Consider the following 22,493-nt stretch of genomic DNA (forward strand, 5'->3'; position numbering starts at 1 on the left):
AAAAGCACTCTTCATATTATATTTTTATTATGAATTTTATTCAATACAAAAATTCAATGCAACAATTTTAATAAGGACCATTTTTAATACATGTACAAAATATTTTTTACTGTGCAATTCTTCCAAACAAATCTCAATGTCCTAAACAGTGCAAAACGCAACTCTATGTTTGTCAATCATTCATAAAATCGTGCAGTGACTGGAGAAAATTTTTTCCGGAAGGATTATATACACGAAGATTAACGTAAGCTATCCAGAGCGTGTCAGATGCTAACTCGATTCCACGTTGCACGAAACGCTACCCTTCGCAGCAATCTCGCGTGCCGACAACGTTCCGACGCACATTCAAGGCGCGCGTTGCTTCCCTCGTCCTCATCAATGTTGCAGGTCAGCACGCAATGACCCTAGCCGAAACGGTCGCGATACACTAAGTGGTTTTGCTCATAAAGCTGTAACTCCGTAGGATAATGCCGGTAGTAAGTGCTCTTAAGTTACGGGGGTGAGTACCGCGAGTACAAAAGCGCACATGCGACCCAAAACGAAGAATGGTCTCATCGCAATCGAGATTACTTTCATCACAAAACAGGTTAGATCATCGCGAATTTCTTTTGATCGTTTGGCAAAATAAACAAAAAGTACTACATACATGTACAATAAAAATTTCTGGCCGAACTATATTAAATAATAAATTAAATCTCATTACCTTGTTTTAAAAATATTACTGCTTATTTATGATTATTTACTTTTACTTATTGTTTTTACCATGTTACAAGCTAGACAGTTATAAATTATTCATAAAAAATCTAAGAATAGTAATTTGCAATAGAATTAAAAATATTTTTAAAGGCTCATAGAGTCTTTCTCTCTTCAGTTTACGAATTAGAAAAGTACAAAAATATAGTGTTCTTTTATTAAACACGTGCACGTATAGCAGTTTTAGAGATACTCCGCGATTAGAATTTATTGTAGCGCCGTGTTAATGGGTTCTTTCGCTGAATCTCTGAATTTATAAACAATTTCGACGAATATTAAACGTGAATACATTAGAGACAGCTATTCGTGCGTATTACTAACAGATATCGGATGATAACTATCCATAAATTCGAACGATTTATTGCAAAAGGTTTTCTCTCCGCGGTGTAAATTACGCGATTGTTCACAATTTATTGAATGCAGAAAAATACTTGACGGTACCGAAAGTGATATTTACATTTTTCTACCGACGCGATTTGCGAGCGCAGTTTGGGCGGGGTCAACTAACGCTCCCGCGTTATTTTTACAATCGTTTCGGTGCTTCCACCGCAGTAGTTCTCGTGGTGTCTTACAAACTCACGCGTGCATAAAGAGAGGAAAAAATTTGACGGACGGTATCGCGTTACCGGTAGGTTAGACGCTTTTCTCCTCCTCTTTTTTTTGGAAGGAACGCTCGGTCGAGGGCCTAATAAAATTGAGACACAGCGAGAGCATGATGAGTTGCCCAAAATTCGACCTGACATATAAGCGCTCGGGCTTTTGAAGGTTCGGATATAAAATATATGCGAATGTATTCGTCCCTCATGACTTAAAATTTTTGATGTCTTTGGAAGAAATTATACATAAAAAAGATTTTGAATTTATATAATATTACTATTCTAGTAATCTCATATCTTCAAAAAAAAGTTACAAATTTCTCTTTGATTGATAAAACAAGGATGGATTCTGTTATTAACTCTTCGAAGCTGAGTGGTGGGTCTATCGGATCCGTTCAATTAATAATTTAATTTTCTTTATGTTGGAAATTTAGATTACTTTTATTAAAATATACTCATAGTATTTATTTTTTAAGAAAAACTTGCATTTCATATAGATAGGTAATTATGAAGAATAAAAGAAACTCCGCGCGCGATCTCGAACGCTCGTTACCTTCTCTATGGAAATCGTCGGGAGACAAACGTCGATCGCGTGGCGTTCGACCATTCGCATTCCGATAAACGCAAATTACGGATGTTTAATGTACAGTAATCCCGTTCCAGTCTCGGTATATCGGCGCGACAAGGATCGTCGTCCACGAGTCCTTACAGCCGGTCGAGCTAGGCAGAGAGGAGATTCTAATGAGAGCTCACTCACTCTCTCGTGAGATAAGCGTCGCGGTCGGGTAGCCCGTAACACGACGCATTCGTCCGTGCATTCCTGTCCGGTTTCCTCCTTTTCTGGTCGCCCCTACACCCTTCGCCTCTCCACCCCCCTTGTCTTTCTGTGTGCCGCAGCATCCACTGTGTCTGCGATACAGCTCTCTTTCCTCATCCTTCCCGGTCGCACGGACCTATCTCTCCAACGTTCGCGTTTCCTCCTCGTTTTTTCTTCCTCCTCTCATTCCTACCTGATCGCAGCCCGTTTTCTCCCCTCGCTTCACCATCGTCCACCCCCGGCGCCTTTTGTCTTATTATTTTGTCGGCGCGCGCGGCCGGCAGGTATATCTCTCCTTCTACTCCTCTCTCTCTCTTCTCCTTGCGATCCCTGCATATAAACATCGCGGCTTTATCTGGACGTTTTATAGCGGGAGAGGTCCGTGCCGGTCGAGGAGACCAACCGGGATCACCCCGAAGGAGGAGAGCCAGATCAGTGCCGACTCTCGTGTACCAAGCGCTCGCGCGCGGGCGTAGAGTAAAGATCCACGGCCTACGCGTCTTCGATTCCTTTCTCCTTCTATTCCTGTCCGTCTCCATCCTCTTCCTGTCTCCTCGCCAATTACAATGTTCGCTTTCGCAGATTTCTGCCTTTGTCTTGCCTTGTGCGATCCGCGCCGAATTCGAGGGACCGATGCAATGATAAAACGTCTTCGCCCCCATCCTTACAGAACCGTAAGAAAAAAGGAAAAGAACTGCCAAAGTCATTTGCATGCTGCAACCAGATCTCTTTCTTTTCGTTCCTCTCGTTGCTTCTTCTATCTTCTTATATAGACCTTTTCCACACGCAATATTTAAAACGATCATCCATTTCGTAAATGATGAGAAAGAATGCAAAATGTTCTCTTTCTTAATGTAAAATAAGATACTAAGTAAAATTTAAAGAGCTTTTTCGTGAATCTTTTTAAATTGTATAATTTTAATTTAGTATCATTAGGTATCAAAATCCATTTTGTCTGAATACGGTCTTTCTCACTTATTTGTGTTGATTATTTTTCAATCAGAGAACAGGGAGTCGCGACTAATTATATATGTATATCAAAAAGTACTTTGTGAGCATAAATTTTACACCTTTGGTACATCATAACTTAAAAACTTAAGAACATTATTGAGCTTTGTGTCTATAACATCATATTTTGTTCACCACATTACTAGCTATATACATTATATGTGAAAACTAACTCATTTTACTTAAATTCTCCACATAATCAGTATACTAGCAAATTCTTGCTTTCAATTTGAATTTTGTCAATGAAATGGATAGGTCTCCTCGTTGATCACAAAATATCTAGTCTATTAAATATTGTTAATCACGTATGTTAAACGAAAATAAATTCTCGAACGACATATTGGTAGGCAGTGATTGAAATGAAAAATATTAGAAGTGCGATCAATATTCTGCTTTGAGAAAAGTTTCTTATTAAAATTTCTGGACGAACCAGAAAATTCTGATCATGTTAATCAGAATTTCAATTAATGCAACCAGGCTCTTTTTCTAGTGTGAGAACAGTATTATTAATAGACTTACATAATTTAATTGACAGCGATCGTATTTTATTATCACTTCGTCAGTGAGCCTAATGACTAAGTTTGTCGTTATGAATAATAATTTATTGTAATTACTTCGTTTCTAATCAGTTATGGCTTTTTTGTTGTTCTTACGGTTTACGAAACGATCACCTGTCAAACGCCTTGAAAGTTATGGTGATAAACCGATAAGCATGTAAATTTGTTCATACAAGTCATCGCGCATTCGGGTCGAATTGCAGCCACCTCGCGAAGTTACGATGTGCAAACTAGCACATGTTGTCTGAAATTTAAAAACATCGCGCAAGATATTCGTACGAAGCGTTTTATTATTTGTTGCTACGGAACATAAAGTACAATAAATCTAAAAGTAAAGTAACAGTGAAATTTTTATTTCTTCTCTGCGTTCTCGATTCGATATGTTTGAGAGGAATTCTCTAACACTGGATATCGAATAAAGTTATATGTAAATATGGTAAAAAAAATTGAATTTTTTGCACAAATAAAAAATATTTAGCAATTTCCGTTTCTTTGAAGAATTTTTTCATCTTTTTTTCTCATTTTTTTATCTTTATTTTTATTAATAGTTTCAATTTTTTTTCGCAACAACATTACTACGCTGTAACATCTGAGGGCTCAATCATGTAACCGAAACATGTCATGACTATAACGAATTTAATATATATATATTTTTATGTTTTGACTTAATTTTCATTTAAAACTTTGACTCTTACTGCTCTTTACATTTCTTTATATTGTGTTTTTAAAAAATATATTATAGGATATATTATACAGAGAAAAAACAATTTTGCTGAAATATTTAAAAATTAGCTTGATATAACTGAAAGTAATTTTGTCAAATTATCAAAATAATTATAAGCGTTCTTTAAAATTGTTAAAGTATCAAAATCTTTTGTAGTATTGCTCATCATGTTCATCATACAAGTATTGCTTCAGTTTCCTACGCAATTATTTTGATGATTTAACAAAATTATTTTTAATAATAGTAAATGAAAATTGACCAAAATATATTCACTAAATAAGCGAAAATCATATTCAGTCAAAGCCGATCTTGACGTCTAATAATATTTTTACATAAATTTTACAATTTTTACTTTGAACAAACTGCGCGTCGATTATTAAATGTTAAATTTTTTTGCAGTTTGTTATCAATGCTTAAGCGTTCTACATAATTATTTTGTGATAATTATTTTGACAGTCCAACGAAATTATTTCGAGATCTGTATCTTAGCATCTATTTAGATACTTCGGCAAAACTATTCTTTCCGTTTGCAAATACCTTTTTCTTTTGAATAACATGCTACATAAATTCAATAATCTACACAGAACGCGAAATATTATCAATGTAAATTCCTCTTCCTTACATATTATCAAACGAATCATATCTGTTTAATATATTTTCATGTTTTTGAAAGGTAATTCCTAGTAATTCTTGTAAGTAACTTGCTTTACTTGTTTTACTAGTTTAATTGCAGATTTAATTTTTATTCGCTAGTTAATCATCTTTGCGTTCAATAAAAGTAAAAGAAAGTACATATATATATACTGGATCAAGGTCTTGATACTGATAATATCCTCATTTATATTTATACAACTTGTATGATTTATGTCTCTGTACAAATAGCTTCAAGCATAATTTTTTTATATTCTCGTATGTACGTTTTATTACCGTTTAAAATTGATTTGTAATTTTATTTTTATTGACTATCTCACGCGTGCGATCTATATACAATCTCTATACAATTTGTGTGCTGTGTAACGGATTAATTCAGATATCGATAGCCAGATTGTGAGATCAACGGTCACGCTAAAAAAATGTATTTATACGAAGCGGAAAATTTCATCCATTACTTACAGAGGTTATCCTCAAAGATTACATGCAAGGACGGGAATATTTGAAATTTCTCTGATGCACGTAGGATAAACACAGTTATTAGTAATTGTTGTTTGAATGGATGCCAGTTGTAAGATCGTTTATGCCAACAGGGATGAGTCTTTACAACAGACGCGCGGTCTCAAATCTATTACGCGTGCGAAATCATTTGTTACTTCCGTTTAGGCTTTGAGTAAAGTGTCTTTGAAACATGTGTTCGCGCGGCGGCTGGCTTGAAATGCGTCGTAACATCCATTAATTGTAAATGATCTTGCACGAGCCACGTTTCGCATGATTGCCTTACGTGTTAACCATCGCCGCCAGTTTAGCTAACAAATCTAATGAGTTTATTTCTGCTCAGATTGCCAGTATCATTACTTATATTATTACGTTACTTATTTAAGAAAATTGAGACTTCTTGTACTATTTGATAGAAAATTAATTAAATTTCTGAGTACCGCAATGTGTATTCTTAAAAAAGAAGCATATTGCATTTTTTTTTATAGTATAGACATGTTTATTGTTAATTATGTAACCAACTTGTAGTCATTAATTGTAAAGCAGTAAAGGTTTAATGTAATAACCGAACATACAAAATCAGTTCCGTAGTATCCAGATGATATTTTATGAAATAATATCTTATTTGTAATAAGACCTTATCCTTGTGCTTATAACACTTAAACAGCGTAATATAATTCTCAAGAGACCATTTGGTTATCAACTAAATGCGTTTCTTTTTCTTGCACTTCCTATACAAGGACGGTGCTCTTCTTCATGTTAGGAGTAGCTGTTTAAAACCCGTCTGGTTCGCCACAAGTTATTACGTAGACCGTGGGCCGTCGCGTCTATAAGTTCGCGGTAAAACATTGAGATAAGGCCCAATTAGCTTATCAAAAAGGAAGGTAGTTAAGTCGAAAAACAAAAAGGAACGACGATGGTAATTATAGACCCGTGTCGAAGGGAAACGAAATCGACGAGAAGATAACCAGCAATTTTTACGCGCGTATACGACTATGTATTGTCATAAAACTCATAAATAATTTTTTGTAATGGTTTTCTACTACTTGTATTTAGTGCATGTCGTGAGTCATTTAACCTTGGCATGTCAGTGGTCTTTAGAAAAAACGACAAACAGATTATCCCAAGCCACACACGATAAAAATATGTGGAAACACTAAATATATCGTCGCGTTGACAGAAAAATGATACATCTTTAAATTTCAATAAATAGCAACTTTTCAGCAGATCATTTTTAACTCTTAATACACACGATTAGGTCATACTTGTCCCGTGCATTCTTTTCTTTGAAATACTGAGAGCATCTGGTTAAATAATTGGTCTCTATTCTTCTCGTTTTTTAAATACAATTTTATGAATATTTTTGAAAGATAAACTATATATGTATACGTAAGAATCACTTAATAATTTTGTATATTTGTAAAAGTAATGAAAAGTGATTAACCCGGGACATGATCAGCTTGTTGTACAAGTAGTAAGAAATCGAAAAATCATCGCGTATACTAAAAGTTCTACTTAAATTGGAGCAACGTCTTAATTAAGATAAATGTGCATGACTTTTTCTACGTGATGCTTTTAATTACATATATTTTTCAAAACTATGTCATAAGTTTTTAAAATTCAAACACTGCAACTTTAATACTAATTTTTATTTGTCTCACTTTTCTATCAACGTGGCGATATGTCCCGTTTTCTTGCGACGATCGAACGCCGGGTGGGTCGTTTGCCGTCGCTAGGCGTTGGAACGCGAAAAAAGGTGCGTGTGGATGGCGTTCTCCAGTGTCTCCTCCTCACCTCGATCCTCATTGGCGACGCAAACGACAAAAAAGTGTGAGAGCGACTGTAAAATTTACGAGACCTGACTTACTCTCACTTCGTTGCTCGTTCAACGCGAGCAAAACGTTTAACGATCATCGCGCGGTTGACTATCAACGAAGTACGACGATATTTACGACGACCGATTTTTTGGACGATACATTGTGGAGTAAGGAGTGGGTGTGCATGATGTGTCATCAACCGACGCGACCAGGCTTTCATATAAATAGTATTATATTTCACATTTCGTTACAATTCAATAAATATCTTCCAAATTTTATTTACATAGGCGGCGGAAATTGCGCGTGAGACTTAAGAGAGAAACGATTAATCCTCTAACCGTAGTCGCGATCACAAAAACTACAGAACGAACATACTAATCAGCACATGTTGAGAAAACCTTATTAAAACTGATTAGTCGCGTCAACTCTTTAAGTGTCGATATGGCAGTGTTTGCAGTCTTATAGGCTAAAAAGAATTCACATTACGAACTTTAAAATAAAAGATATCAACAAATTAAAAAATGATTAAAGAACATTATAAGAAATACTTTTCGTTATTTAAAAACTCTACCTTTAAACATCAGAGATTTGAAAAATTTTAAAGAGTTAATCGCGGAGAACAATAGATTTTTCGCTCGATAGTAAGATTTCTGTACTACTGGTTAAAGGTTGTTTCACGCGCATTGTTATAGCGTTGCAAACCGCCGTTGCAACGAATTGAATGATAAATTTTTTGCAGCTATAATATATTTACTTTATTTCGCGCCGACAATAGAAATGAAATCTATCTCTAACGTTGAAGAGATTATTTATGGCACTAATTCGATCGTCTGCGAGTCAATCACGTGTTCACCAAACATCACATACGCGTATAATAAATCTCGTGAGAATTGATTCTAGCACACACTAAGTATCTTCGGAAAACATCGACAACATGTGTGATCTTCAGATCTGCGAAATCCAGGAAATTACAGATCTTCCCGATGACTCGGCAGTTGAATGACAGGAATCAAAAGTTTTTCTTAAGCTCGAGAGTTCGTCTCACGTCACTATTCTCTAATCCATGATGATTCTCGCGTAGTCCTTGCACGGTCATTATATGATTAGACTTGTATCTTACTCGCGCGTCGAAGTCTTCCGACGGTGCAGTTACAGGAACGTGTGACAAGATTTGCGAGATCAGTTGACGAATCATACAATGATAAGCCATGACAGCTATGCTGCTGATCACTACAGTTTCTCCAGCGCGCGACTGTTTGTCAGCAACTCCCTGGTGAGTCTCCACACTTGTTTCGCGGCGTTCTCCAGACCACTGGGAGATTTTCCTTTGAACAGATCAAGATTAGGTAGGAAGTAATGTGGGCATCTTCGACACTGCAGACAGGAGATTAGTTGCAGAAATATGCCGTTTATTCGCTCGGCCAGGCAACCTTCGTCCCATTCCGCCTCATGCGGATGTTTCTCGCACTCATACAGTAATAGGGTTTTCATGTGGTAGCTGGTGACTGGATTTCCTGGTAGGTCGAGATGCCGGTCTCTGAGAGTCTTCAGTATACTGAGGCAACGCCTCCTACTTGCGCCTTGTAACAATCGATTTTCCGCGTCGATAAACGACAACGCCCAAGCGTCACCCTCCATAGCGGACTGTTTGCCCTGTAGGCCTATGCATTCCTTCGAGAGCATATCGAAACCTTCCGCTTTCACCTCGGCGACGATGTTCGGATGAGGCCAGGGTATGTGTGCAATCGGCCAATGGGAGGCTGACCTGGGCCAAAGTCCAGCGCACTTAAAAGCCGGCGTAATCTGTACGACATATCGCTCGCGTATCCGTAGTTTCACCTCGGTCGTGTCGGCTATCATCTTCACTGAATCCCGATACGTGCACTTGTCGCAGGCCTGCGCCACTAGGGTCTGAAACCTCGAGCGTATCTTCCTGGCTGACAGGTAACCGGACGCGGTGATGAATTCTACCCAGAGGGACATGGATCTCTTGCGTCCGTCGCTGAGCTTCAGCACGGCGCAGCCCGGCAGGGTGCCGTCATCCACAAAGTTCAACACGCCCATCTGATTCAGATAGATGACGATTTCGAACTCCGTTGGTGAGATAACGTCGAGGCCGTCGAACCGGCCGTTGTAATCCGTCAAGGACGAGATGAATCTCGGCTCCTGCACCTCCACCTCTTTTAGCACATCCTGCACGACTCGACACACCTCCTGAATGGTCTTCGCCACCTGACTCTTTCTATTCATCACTCGTTCGCCAAAGTACTTGTTGAACTGATAGACCATCCTGGAGTGGGACGAAATCATATCAGGCGGTACCAACATCGTGCACCGCCTGTAGTCCACGGATGGTTGTTATATAGTTTTCAGCTTCTCCGGTTCATTCTTGTTTTTTCCTATCCAGATCTTTTCCTTTGCTTCGCGTTGTCATCGAGACGCCTTACGCGATCTACCGCATTGTGGAAAAACACGGTATTCGATTGCTCGACGTTTGTCTTCGTTAGATTTGTTTTCCACCTGGTGTTCGCCAGGACTGCGCGCGTTGGAGACACCAACGAAGCGTGAGGAAGAGGTATCACGAGCGTCTCCGTGCAGGAGCAGATTGCCGACTGCGCTCATGTCTACCTCCTCCGCGTCACCCATCCTCCACGGCGGGCACGAACGTACAGCGTTGCTGGCACGCCTCCTCTGCTAGATTACGCCTTCTGGTAAGGTTTTGTAGCCAATCCGAGGTCTGCCACACTGTACGGGCGTGGTTAACTGCGCCAGACCTACAAGATCGATCCGGTACGGATACTTCAGCAGCGTTCGTGTATAATGTGTACGATAGGGGAACGAAGGTAACGCGAGGCAACCCTCGTGGTAGCCCTTCTTCCTCCCATGAATTATGCAGGGACTGCTTAGTTTATTTCCCATCCACGAGGGCATGGTACCTCCTCTGCAGCTCCTTTAGTTATTCCGAAATTTTCGACATGGTGGACCACAACAGTCTGTACTACTGGATAGAGTTACTTCGAATTCCTCTTCAAATGTCAGATATTTTATCTTCATAAGATTAGTTATGGAAGTTAATGGACCATAATAATCATTCTTGATTGATCAGCTCATAGGATTAAGTTTATCGATAAATGTCCTCTTTTCGGAGCATAAATTAATTTAAGTATGTTTAGATGCAATCAAATTATTTTATCTTCAAAGCGTTGACATTGGAAATCAATTATTATAATAAATTTATTGGATTAGAATGATTGAAAAATATTTTTTTTCTTTTGGAGATAGCATAAATAAATTTAAATATTGTTAAATGCGGATAAATCGATTGGAAAATAATTAATGTTTTTATTTCTAAAAAATAGGAATAATTATAATTTTTATGACAATATCAATTGCAATAAAAAAAAACATTGCTAGCATTTATAAAGCAATTGCAGCATCTAATTGTTATTTCTATATCGCTTCATGAAACATGAAAAAAGGGAGAATGTTCTTTAATAAAGAAAACTAAAAAGTATAAAATAATTTTATAGCATCTTAATACATCTTATAATGATAAAAACATTGCAATTTCTTGTAGTGAAAAATGTAATTTGAGATTCTACAGTCAACAGAAATCTTTACTGTTCGTGTTAGAGTGCAATAACAATTATCATACGCATTTGGAAATGGTCGAAGGCGTAGTAAAGCGAGAAAAGTGAATGGCACCGGTTAACAAATGTCATCACCAGGAAAGGAAGATGCGGAACGTTAAGGATAAAATTAAGATAAGAACGTGATATTCTAGGTAGGCTTATAATGAAGTTGATGGTCTTCGCCTCGGCTGCCAGCGAGTCATTCAAGGCTTCTATAACATACGTGTTAAATGCAGGTATTCGGCATAATAATTGTATAGTACATGCGTATCACAATCGGATATACAACACATTAAAACAAATATATTCCTGTAAGAGAAAACCTACTCTGCTGAAAGTTAATTAGTAAAGATACGATCATATTTTAATATTGCATGTTACGAAACGTGAAATTTACGAACCAAATTACATTTAGCAATTCTCATAAAAATAAATTTGTAAAGTTAAGCAATGTTTAATATATTGCAAAAATATAATATTTTATACATTATATATAAAAATAGTATTTTTATGGCAAAAATAATTGATACGAAACATAATTAGTTAAATAATAAATGTGTATTTAAAAACATAATGAATAAGATCGCATACTTTTAAAGAGATCTTAAGATAGGATAACCTTTTTTTCAAAGTAAATATAATATAATAAATGTTCAATGGAAGAGAGAAATTAATGCGTTTATTCGTTATGTACATTTCATGTGTTTTAAATATATAATATATATAATGATACGATTATAAAATAAATATTATTTAAATAATATAAAAGAAGTATGTATACTACATATATACATATAACAATAAGTAATGAAACTCTACTGTCGGAAGCTTCGTGCTAACCGATTATAAATATCAATCAATAAGAATAACAAATCACATTTTGCTTGAGGACGAAGAAATAATTATAATAGTATTTAATTAAAACGTATTACACATTTTATATGTTTAATATGGTTTTTAAACGATCTAGAATATGAAAATGACTTTGTTTCATTAAGACTTAAAGTGTGAAAATTCACTCGCTAATACAGTTTCATACGGAGTGTCATTAAAATCTTTTAAAGAACATTATGTCTTCAGAGAATCTACCTTTTATCTTATTGCTATTATAATTCCGGTACTTCGTTGTTTTATAATTGAGAGATGGAGCAGTTATTATTGCACTAAACAATTATATGAAATATTCTACATTATATATGTTTTAACAAAATTAATTACACAACGTATCCATTGCATAACGTTTCACAATATATAACTATCGAGAATGCCATACTTAGCACTTAACTAGTCGCATGGATATTATAAGTTTAATTGCTGTGACATTACTTATCTTACAGCAATTTACGTCATTTAAAGTGAGACTTTAATATAATGATTACAGAGGAACAATATATAAATAATTAAAGTATAATAATAAACTTTTATTTTGTGGCATATATGTTTAAGTAGGTTAGTCGATCGTATACTTTTCGTTTTTTTTCCTTTACGTTTCTATAAATTGTGTAAATTTTATCCCCCCAATTTTATAGAATTATTTCCATCTACTCGTGAGGAGTGAGGATATTATTCGACAATTGATCAGTAAATAAATATCGGTTAGTTAGCTAAAACATAAACTTGAACTTATTTTATTTAATAGACGGAATTTGTACAACACGACACACACACTTGTATAAATATAATTAATTTTCAAACAATAGCTATGCGTATAAAAGAACTATGGATAGATTTGTAATTAATATAACTGTTTGATTACCATGCGACTGCTTAAATGTTAAAAAGAAAACCTGAGTTATCTATTATCATTATTGCTCGTTGAATTACGATTGTTATTGAAGGAAAACGAGCACAATATAAAGCTTGTTCTACAACAGAATCGTAAGCCGTAAAAAATTAACCAATCATAGTCAATTATTTTTCATATTTAACTATGATTGGTCAATTTCTTACGGCTTACAGTTTGCTACTTGTATTAGAACAGACTTTAAACGGTTTACGTGTCGAGAATCATTTGTAACAATGTACCAAGCCCTTGATATAAGCGTGTATTAAATAATAACAGTAACTACAATACTGTTCGCGTGTAGTATCGGAGAAGCATGTAATACCATGCGGTAGAAACGTTCTCAAAATCGTGTCACACGAGTCATCGTTTCTCTGTCTTCATCGTCCCGCGCGTTCTCGTGCTTTCGAGCAGGAGAACGCTAAAGCTTTTCCAATGCGCGGCTGTTCGTAAGCAGCTCCCTTGTAAGTCTCCAAACTTGCTTCGCAGCATTTTCAAGACCGCTAGGTGACTTTCCCTTAAATAAATCGAGATTCGGCAGGAAGTAGTGCGGACACCGCCGACACTGTAAGCAAGATATCAGCTGCAGGAAGATGCCGTTAATACGATCGGCCAAGCAACTCTCGTCCCATTCGGTCTCAAGGGGATGTTTCTCGCACTCGTGTAGCAGCAGCGTCTTCATGTGGTAGCTGGTAACGGGATTTCCTGGCAGATCGAGATGTCGATCCCTCAGGGTTTTGAGTATACTGAGACACTTTCGGCGACAACCGCCCTGCAACAGCCTGGTTTCCGCTTCCGTGAAGGACAAGACCCAGGCGTCGCCCTCCATTGCCGACTGCTTGCCTTGAAGCGCGACGCTTTCCTTCGACAACAGATCGAAGCCCTCCGTCTTGACTTCCGCCACCAGATTGGGATGCGGCCAAGGTATGTGTGGTATCGGCCAATGAGCGGCAGAGCGCGGCCACACGCCGGAACACTTGAATGCCGGCGTGATCTGCACGACGTACCGTTCCCGTATCCGTAGCTTCACTTCGGTGGTGTCGGCGATCATCTTTACCGAGTCCCTGTAGTTACACTTGTCACAGGCCTGCGCTACCAGAGTCTGAAACCTGGAGCGTATTTTTCTGGCCGACAGATAGCCAGACGCGGTGATAAATTCAACCCAGAGGGACATGGATCTCTTGCGTCCGTCGCTGAGCTTCAACACGGCGCAGCCCGGCAGGGTGCCGTCGTCAACAAAGTTGAAAACTCCCATCTGGTTCAGGTAGAGGACCACCTCGAATTCACCCGGTGAGATCACTTCGAGGCCCTCAAAGCGGCCGTTACACTCGGTCAACGAAGAGATGAAGCGTGGCTCCTGCACTTCGACCTCCTTGAGTACGTCCTGGACGACCTTGCACACCTCCCGTATGGTTTTTTGCACCTGGCCCATGCGTGCCTGTACCCGTTCGGCGTAGTACTTGTTCATCTGGTACAGCATCTTCGATGGACCACCCATGATATCTTGTGGAACCAACATCATGACGAGACAGTCTGCTTTCGACGATTCTGAGGATGTTCACTCGCTTCAAGCGAACGAGTCTCATTTTCTCATGCGCATATTCACTCACTAATCATGTCATTGGTGTCGTTATTGTTATCGTCAATCGTTTTCCCGTGCATGATTCCGATGGCACCCGGGCGATCACGCTATGTCGATGTCGCCCCGATTTTCGGGTCGGGGGGAAGGCACTGCTCAAAATTTGCAGTCTCAAAAAAAGGTTGCCCGAAACGGGTTACGGATGACGAACCGTGCGTGCCTAATCGCGCGGCAGGTGTACGTGCAACGAGCGCAGCTCGAGGTGTCCCGCGCGCGCGACGACAGAGAAAACGTCGCTGACCACCGGCTGGTTCTACTGCTTGTTGTAGTTGTGTGCTCCGTTGCTGAAGTCCCGCCTTCCAAACGACAGGGTCACGTGGAGCGTGCGCGTTGTTACCACGCCTCTCGTCGTTCCTCCTCCACTATTCCTCTTGCCACTCGTGGTACCATCGCTATTGATGGGTAGCGATAAGCTATGCGATTTAAGGAGCTCTATGACATTCCATTACTAGTGATACTTGGAATGTTTTCCGGCAATATTTCTATTTAGACATACTCTTTTTAAAAAAATTTTTGAGTAATTTTTGTTGAAATTTTTAATAAACTATGAAACATAGAAATATATAGCATATCAATATTAATAATAAGACATATTGCTTGCAATGTGAATTTTTATTTGGCCATATTTATCCTAAGATTTTTATGGGAAGTTTTCTAAAGAATTTTTTCAGGAGATTCAAGCAAATGGATGACTAGTTTGCTCGATTCCATAGCACGATAATCCCAAACATAACTAAATGAATAGATACGATAACGTTCTGTTGAAAGGAACATTTGAATATTGGACGTTGACATAAAAGGCGACAACGCTTCCCGAACATTGCCGAACGCAAATATGGAGCTTCAATCTTGATGGTACACGCGCACAGATACACACATCGTAGAGGCAGGTGTGCGCAACGAAAAATAGCTTACAAACACGAGATACTGGAGCCTCCCTTTTATAATACAATCGTAAAAACTCACGCTACATAAATATCCACCAAAGAATACCGATCGACCAGGCGGATTGCAAGATTGTGCCGATTAGAGACCTCTATCCTTAGACCATATCTTTGATCATCATCGTTCTTTACCCGCTTGATCGTTTCAACTCTTTGCAATGGAATAGAAAATATTATCAGTACATAGTATTTCGTTGTAAATATATTGCTATTAATTTTCAATATTATTAAGAAAATTTGAGATATCTCTGTCTGTGACCTTAGACTTCTGTAAGTTACACTTAACTGCTAATGTCTAGCGAATTTACAAAATATGAAGTTATCCTCTAGGATACATGCAGTGTGTAAAAATATGTGCAATTTAATCTAAATAAATAAAAGATAATATTATTGATTTTGTTATAATATTACAAAAATATTAAAAAGTGTCCATAATGTGTTCCATATTTGATTATTTGTTGAAGTTTTACATCCCGTATATCTTTCACTTATTTCAAAAGTGACACAACTAAAAAAAATGTGGCCTTCGAGTTATTATTATCTATGAACGAGGTACAGATTACTCAATCATCAAAAGTTTATAATTCGTTTGCCAAACAGCATTAATGTCGGTCTTTAAAAAAAAAAAGGTTTTTAAAAAACTTTTTATAATAGACACATTTTGATTTGTGCCATTTTTGTAAATAAAAAAAGAGCTTTCTTTCTCAGTCTAGCATAACTCTTAGCATTTTTCATGATGATTTAATTATTAATATCCTAATCATCGGAAATCTAATTCTTTATTTCCAAATACTGGGGAAAATGGTAGCATCTTTTGATCTTTTTATTTCGTTTATACTTCGTTACGCCGTCCATCACTGTCCATCTTGTTGTTTATGCTCCGATTGCCAAAGCTACGGAGCGAAACAGCGGGTTATGTTAGAGAGATGCGCCATGTTCAATTCGTGCTTCTCGCTCGTGGATAATCGAATAAAGCTCGAGAATCTAATCTACTTCAAGTTGGAGTGGTAGATTGGTACCCGGCGGTCCCTACTTCTCTCTCGCTAATACGACTTGATTCATGAGCCGAGCACGTGTGTCGTACTCGCGATCTCTCTCTGTCTCGCTTTCCTCGTTTCGTTCACCCATCTTGCGTTGGTGAGGCGAGGGGTCAAACGTTCTGCTACATCAGCCCTCGCATTAAGGCAGAACTTGGGGGCTCCTGCCGCCCTAAATGTGCCTTTCATCATCCCATTTCGAGTTAATTCGTTTATCATCTGAATTATTTGTACACCCACGTTCTCGCGACCTGGTTCAGAAAATGACACTCTTGAGAAATTAGCGTTCACTCGGAAGCTGCTGAAGAAGCTACGAGAAAAATCAAATGAAACATCCCCAAATCGAAATTACACATTGAAAAAGTTTAGTTATAATTAATGCTGTAAAAAGTTTTGATATTCTAGCAACTAGAGCATCCTACATAATAATAATTATTTTGTTGGTCTAACAAACTTCAGATCTATATCTAGCTAAGTTTTCAGATACTTTAACAAAACCGTCCTTTCTGTATAGTAATACTAAATAATACATTAATAAGCTAGTTAAATATATATACCTACTAGACTTTTTATCAGTAAATTCCCCTAAACAAATTTATTAATACAATAATATTATTTGCTTCAGAAAAATTAAAATTAAAATTACGAAATTCATGTATTGTTGCTAGCGCATTGTTTTTGTCATGAATAGAAAAATAACTTGAACCAATCAATGCTGCATGCCAAAATATTTCGTCCGACATTACAATACGATAGGCACAAAAGGCACCTTTAGTTGTTATTGCATATATAGATTCTCCTGTTTTCATTGTGTAACATTTCTATCGAGGATCGTGACGTATCTTTTGGGGCGACCACTCCGGTTTATGCAGACGGCACGCCGAGTCGGCCTTGTAAATCAGCTCGAATGAACATCCCCGCGTAATCCTCAAGTAATCCGGGACCCGTTCGTTGAGCTTCGGCAGCCGGTAGAGAAGCGGTGGCCATGGAGTACGTATTTCACGGTTTCTTTGTCAAATGGCACGGAAAATATAAATCGTCCCTGTCGGGATTCCATCTCGAAGAAATTGCGTCCCGATCGTTACGTAAATCTGTTACTACGAAAACCATTTGCTGAATCGAACGATCGAAAATAAAATAAAATTCTATTCCATTTAAATAATGAACACTTTTGTCAATATTTAATACTTTTATTATTTAAATAATAATACTTTTTATTAAAGATATAATAAGAAAATATCGATTTTGTATCCGATCACGTTATTACGAGTTGTCTCGAATTTATATTTGAAACAGCCGAAAGTTAAATAACAATTAAAGGCCGATCCTTTAAAACGGAATTATATTAATAGCAGCAGTAACTGATGTTCTTATCTCTTTAGTATTCATAGACTACTAGTTTAGACGAGCCATTTAACGCGACAGACGGCCTGTTCGCATCTGTTACCGGAAACAGGTCGTATTATTTACTGTTTTATGATAGCTGAAAAACCCGTGGCACGGGTTAATTGAATGGAAAAACATCGTTCTCTTTCCGCTGTCTATTGACGATTGTCATTAGTTCGGGCAGCTTTGTCGATTTATTGCCACCACGTAATATCATGTTTCGTGCCCGTCGGCGCTTTTCTCGTTACGCACGTCAGATATATGCATTTTCGGATAATTTCTTTTTTTCGTTCGCGCAGCAGCAAATTTAGTGGAACACGAGACGAGTCACGCTGCGCGGCCGCCCTTTGTGCGTTACGCACGGTGCGTTATCTCTCGCGATGCTGCGGTAATAAAGGTATGAGAACACGCACGTGGCACACATAATTCATCGCTGCTTGGGATCGCCGCGATAACACCCGACTGTTTGGAACATTAGCTGACACATCCACGGAAACAGACGCTGCGCCGCTTGTTTCCGTCAGTGTGGCAACCTTACGATCATTCTGTATCAGATTTCATAAAATTATTTTTTATCATTATTTTTTAGCAATAGTAAATCATACAAATTTATGTCTTGCCCTCCCATCCTTCTAAAGCATTAAAAGATTCAACCATTTAGAATACAAACAAAAAAAAATTAAATATCCTGTTAGATGAAGATACAATTTTTCGTTCTTATCATGTGTCATTTTATTCAATGAACCTAAACTATTGATAAATAGATTTATTATTGTGTATATATTTATTTATTTATTTATTTAACCTTAGTTAAAATTCACTAGGAAATTTTCTAGTATTTGCGAGCCTAGTGTACTTTAAATTAATGTATCTTTACTTAAAGTTAATGTAATCGAACGATCTTCTTTTTAATTTAAAGATTGAAATCCAAATAATAAAATCATGTAGGGTTGTAAAAAAACATTGATTATAATTTTTCAGAAATGAAAAGAGTCGGATCCATTATATTCACGAGTATCAATTAAGGTTAATTTATTGATGAAAACAATGAAATTTATGTACGAAGAATTACTCCTTCGATGAATAACTAAGACGTATGCAAGCATTTTTTACCAGTCGTTCGTACACTACTTCACTATGCCGTTTGTATTGTCGTATCGTGATTTCGAAAGAACCGTCATCCGAAACGCAGGGAGGCTGCTCATAGGTGTCCAAGTGAACCCGATGAGCAAGCAGCGGGTCCATTATTGTCCGGTACTTAATCTGTTTGTTGTATACCGCCGGCGGGCTGCTAAGTGGTATCCCATTCTATGGTATCCCTACGTTGCATATATAGAGCCAGCCTGCGACGGCGGGGGGAAACCCTCTTGCGAACACGACACATGTTGTTACATCACATCGCCCATTGTCGCGGCGTAACCCCGGCGCTCCGCTGAGTCGAGACGGTTTCGGTTGGTGAGAGATGAGCACAGAGAGCATCATGGGGAGTTCTAATCGCGTACCACTTGACACTCAGCGGCCAGGACCTCTCTTTAACCGCGTGTGGTCTTCACCACCCAGTCGCTGGCTCGCGTCGTGACGTGTAAACGTATTATTTTTACGTCCCACCGGTACGATTTGTGGCTTGACGACATCTCGAATAGAGTTCTTGGAGATGAATATACTACATGTGCACATAACTGATGTATTATATCTCAGAACTCAGAAGTATCTCGCGCATTACTCCTCTGAATAATTATACAAATATATAAAAAATATTTTTTAAGGGAAAAAGATCGAATATACGGAAAGAATGATTCGTAGAAGTGGCTATAAATATTTAGCCAGATATATTTAAAAATAAATTTGTTAAAGCAATCAAAATATAAGAAACTCAAGCATGATGATCAGTGTTGCAAAAATTGTTGACAAATTCTAGCAACTAGCTTGAGCATCTAACAGGTATAATAATTTAATATGTCTTTCAACATATTATTAAGATCCAATTTAGATGCTATAAGCATCAAAAATTGTGATATTACTACGGTAGTTGGTTAGATTTGCGTTTTAAGTTCGACGGATGTTCGGCGCGCTATGGGGGGGAATTACTTACGTAGTATATAAAATTCACTCTTTAACATGAATCATATATTTTATATATGATTGCACTAATAACAGCGAATAGCTCTCATTAACCGTTATATTCTTGTTATTTGAAACTTTCGAGAGTTTTCTTTAATTGATTTGTTAAGTATAATAATTATTTTGATAGTTCAATGAAAATTATACTTTCAGGTTTGCGCTTATCTAAATTTTTTAATACATCAATAAAACCGTTTTCCTGTGTAGTAAGCATTAATAAAATATATATACATATAAGTGTCTTGTTAGAGATTTATGTCTCTCTTTAAATATATATTATAATATTATTTTATCGGCAAAATATAAATTTATATGTATCAATTATAAATATCAATTATTCTTTCTTTTTTTCTTTAAGTATAAAAACATTGCAAATACTATATATATAACTTATTAAAAGTTATTTAATATAATTCTATTATAATCGTGTGAATATATTCTCTAAATTTTTTAGAGTGAAATTTTACTCCGAAAAGTAAAAATTGTGCCGTCTTAAAAAAGGGTAGCTTAATTTCCAATTTTTAGGAATAAGATTTTACTCTTTAGAAAGAAATTTACTCCAAACGTTTTAGAAAATAATAAGATGTAGCTACATTTCATTAAAGAATTATCGATTAATGTAACAAAGAGGGGCTCTACGTTACGAACAATACAAGCCGTATTTCTTTGTACGCAAAGGGATGATTAAACAACAATGAATGAGCCCATCTAATCCTTGACAAGATTTAATGCGGAATACGTGATATATCTGTACTGCTGCCGCAGGTATCCAAATAATGGATTCTGAGACGCGGTGCGGCTCTTATCAATCTCGAGCAGTGTTTGCGGAGAGCTTGCGCAGATCGTTGTAGGGGTTGGCTCTGTGCGTTCGTAGCGTTCGCACCCGGGCTGGCTTCTACCTTGCACGTTATGTTCATCATACATATATCAGATCACTGTGTAACTTAAAGTTGTAAAAAGAAATTTAAAAAAAATACATTGCTTAAGCTTATTGAAAAATAAATACTTGTGTAATGTAAACATATCGTTCCTTATAAAAACATGTGATTTTTATTATCATGAATGTGTTAAATAAATTTTAACAATTTTACTTAATTCATCCATAGTGATAACTTAAAAATTATTTATTTTTATAGTTGTGTTACTTTTGAAGTAAGGGAGCGATATTATTTCTCTTTTACAATACGAGTAAGTGCAAAACATTTCTATATCTACTGTGCACTAATACTTCTTATGCTCGTATTTGTCGACAATTATTTCTTTTCGTTATAAGTGACATTTATGATCTCTAAAGATTTTAGAACCGCTTACTTTTTACAATTTTTACATGCGTGCAGCACATCATTAACGTTTAACGCATACATCTAATAATTTAAAACACATTCCGATATTTTTCCTCTTTTTATTTATTAATAAAATTGATATTTCTCTTTTTTTTTTGCACGTTTGGCATCAAGAGATTGTCATCATGCAAATAATTCACTTCGACGATTTGTCGCGATAACATTTTCGTGGAAATGTTACAAAATAAAATAATAGATACAGAAATAATAGATTTAAAAATTGTATTATATTTTTTATTTTTTACTGATAAACTATCTTTTATTAATTATTTAGAACATACAATTGTACTTATTAGAATTAAAATCAAATAAAATGTCAACCATTTCGGCTTTTTAAAATTTAATAATTGTCTTGTTAAGAAAATTTAACATTTATTTCTTTCTTTTATAATTTATATGTATAATTATAGCTTCTATGTGTGATTTGTTCGTAATCATTAAAGTCTTCTATTACTATAAAATTATTGAAATGCTAGCAAAAAATATTTCATTACTCGACTTAAGAGTGACTAAACATGCTTTCAAAGAATAAGTGAAATAATTATATGAACGCTAAGGTGTCTTCAAGTACCGATGTCGATAAGTTGAACTTGGTTACACTTATACCGTTTACAGTACTCACATTTTTATCGGCAAAACGGTTTTAACAAACGAAGAGGATCGTAGATAAGATTTTATTGGCATTTCTGACCACAAGCCTCGAACATAATCAAATGAATGGATCATTTCGAAGGATTATTTCGAGGATAATTTCATTCGCCGTCCGTAAAGACATCGCGGTGCTACGATACGTCCTCATTAAAAGGCAAAAATTGAAGGCCTTGTTAAATGCGGGGTGGTAAATCCGGGATCCCTCATTTTATTTCTCCTTCTACCCCCCTTCTTTCTTATGCGGTGTACGCCGGATCTTTTTCCCGTCCACCCTGCACACTCTCGCTGAATCTCGGTCTTTTTGTTCTCCACCTCTCCCTCTTTCGCCAACGAGTTGTTCACGACTCGTCCGAGAGCGCAAGTCCACGAGGTCCTGGGATCGATTCTCGGCTCAGCAGGAGGCTCCTCCTACCATGACGGCCATCTTGCAACCGGCACTAGTCTCACTATATCACATCACACTTCACTGCATCGCTGTTGCATTCTTATATTCAGCCATGCGCTCATATCCTCGGACCATCCCGCTTTGGACCTCA

At 37.0% G+C, this 22,493-nt stretch overlaps 3 protein-coding genes across 3 annotated transcripts in view; 1 reads left to right on the plus strand and 2 right to left on the minus strand.

Annotated features, from left to right (window-relative positions):
* The window catches only part of rg (A kinase anchor protein rugose), a 199,042-nt gene that overhangs the window by 154,985 nt on the left and 21,564 nt on the right, over positions 1 to 22,493 (plus strand). The gene's annotated exons all lie outside the window — the stretch shown is intronic.
* On the minus strand, positions 8,056 to 9,749 carry LOC108776488 (protein mab-21). Its single transcript, XM_018543110.1, has one exon. The coding sequence runs from the start codon at positions 9,747 to 9,749 to the stop codon at positions 8,652 to 8,654; it is 1,098 nt and encodes a 365-aa protein (XP_018398612.1). The 3' UTR covers positions 8,056 to 8,651.
* Positions 13,060 to 14,373, minus strand: LOC108776487 (protein mab-21). Its single transcript, XM_018543109.1, has one exon. The coding sequence runs from the start codon at positions 14,356 to 14,358 to the stop codon at positions 13,258 to 13,260; it is 1,101 nt and encodes a 366-aa protein (XP_018398611.1). The 5' UTR covers positions 14,359 to 14,373; the 3' UTR covers positions 13,060 to 13,257.

Source organism: Cyphomyrmex costatus, unplaced genomic scaffold, assembly GCF_001594065.2.
Source record: "Cyphomyrmex costatus isolate MS0001 unplaced genomic scaffold, Ccosl1.0 scaffold36, whole genome shotgun sequence".
Classification (NCBI taxonomy): domain Eukaryota; kingdom Metazoa; phylum Arthropoda; class Insecta; order Hymenoptera; family Formicidae; genus Cyphomyrmex; species Cyphomyrmex costatus.

Bases quoted from the DNA above. Each gene is read 5' to 3' on its own strand.
- LOC108776488 (XM_018543110.1), bottom strand. From the start codon at position 9,749: ATGTTGGTACCGCCTGATATGATTTCGTCCCACTCCAGGATGGTCTAT.
- LOC108776487 (XM_018543109.1), bottom strand. From the start codon at position 14,358: ATGATGTTGGTTCCACAAGATATCATGGGTGGTCCATCGAAGATGCTG.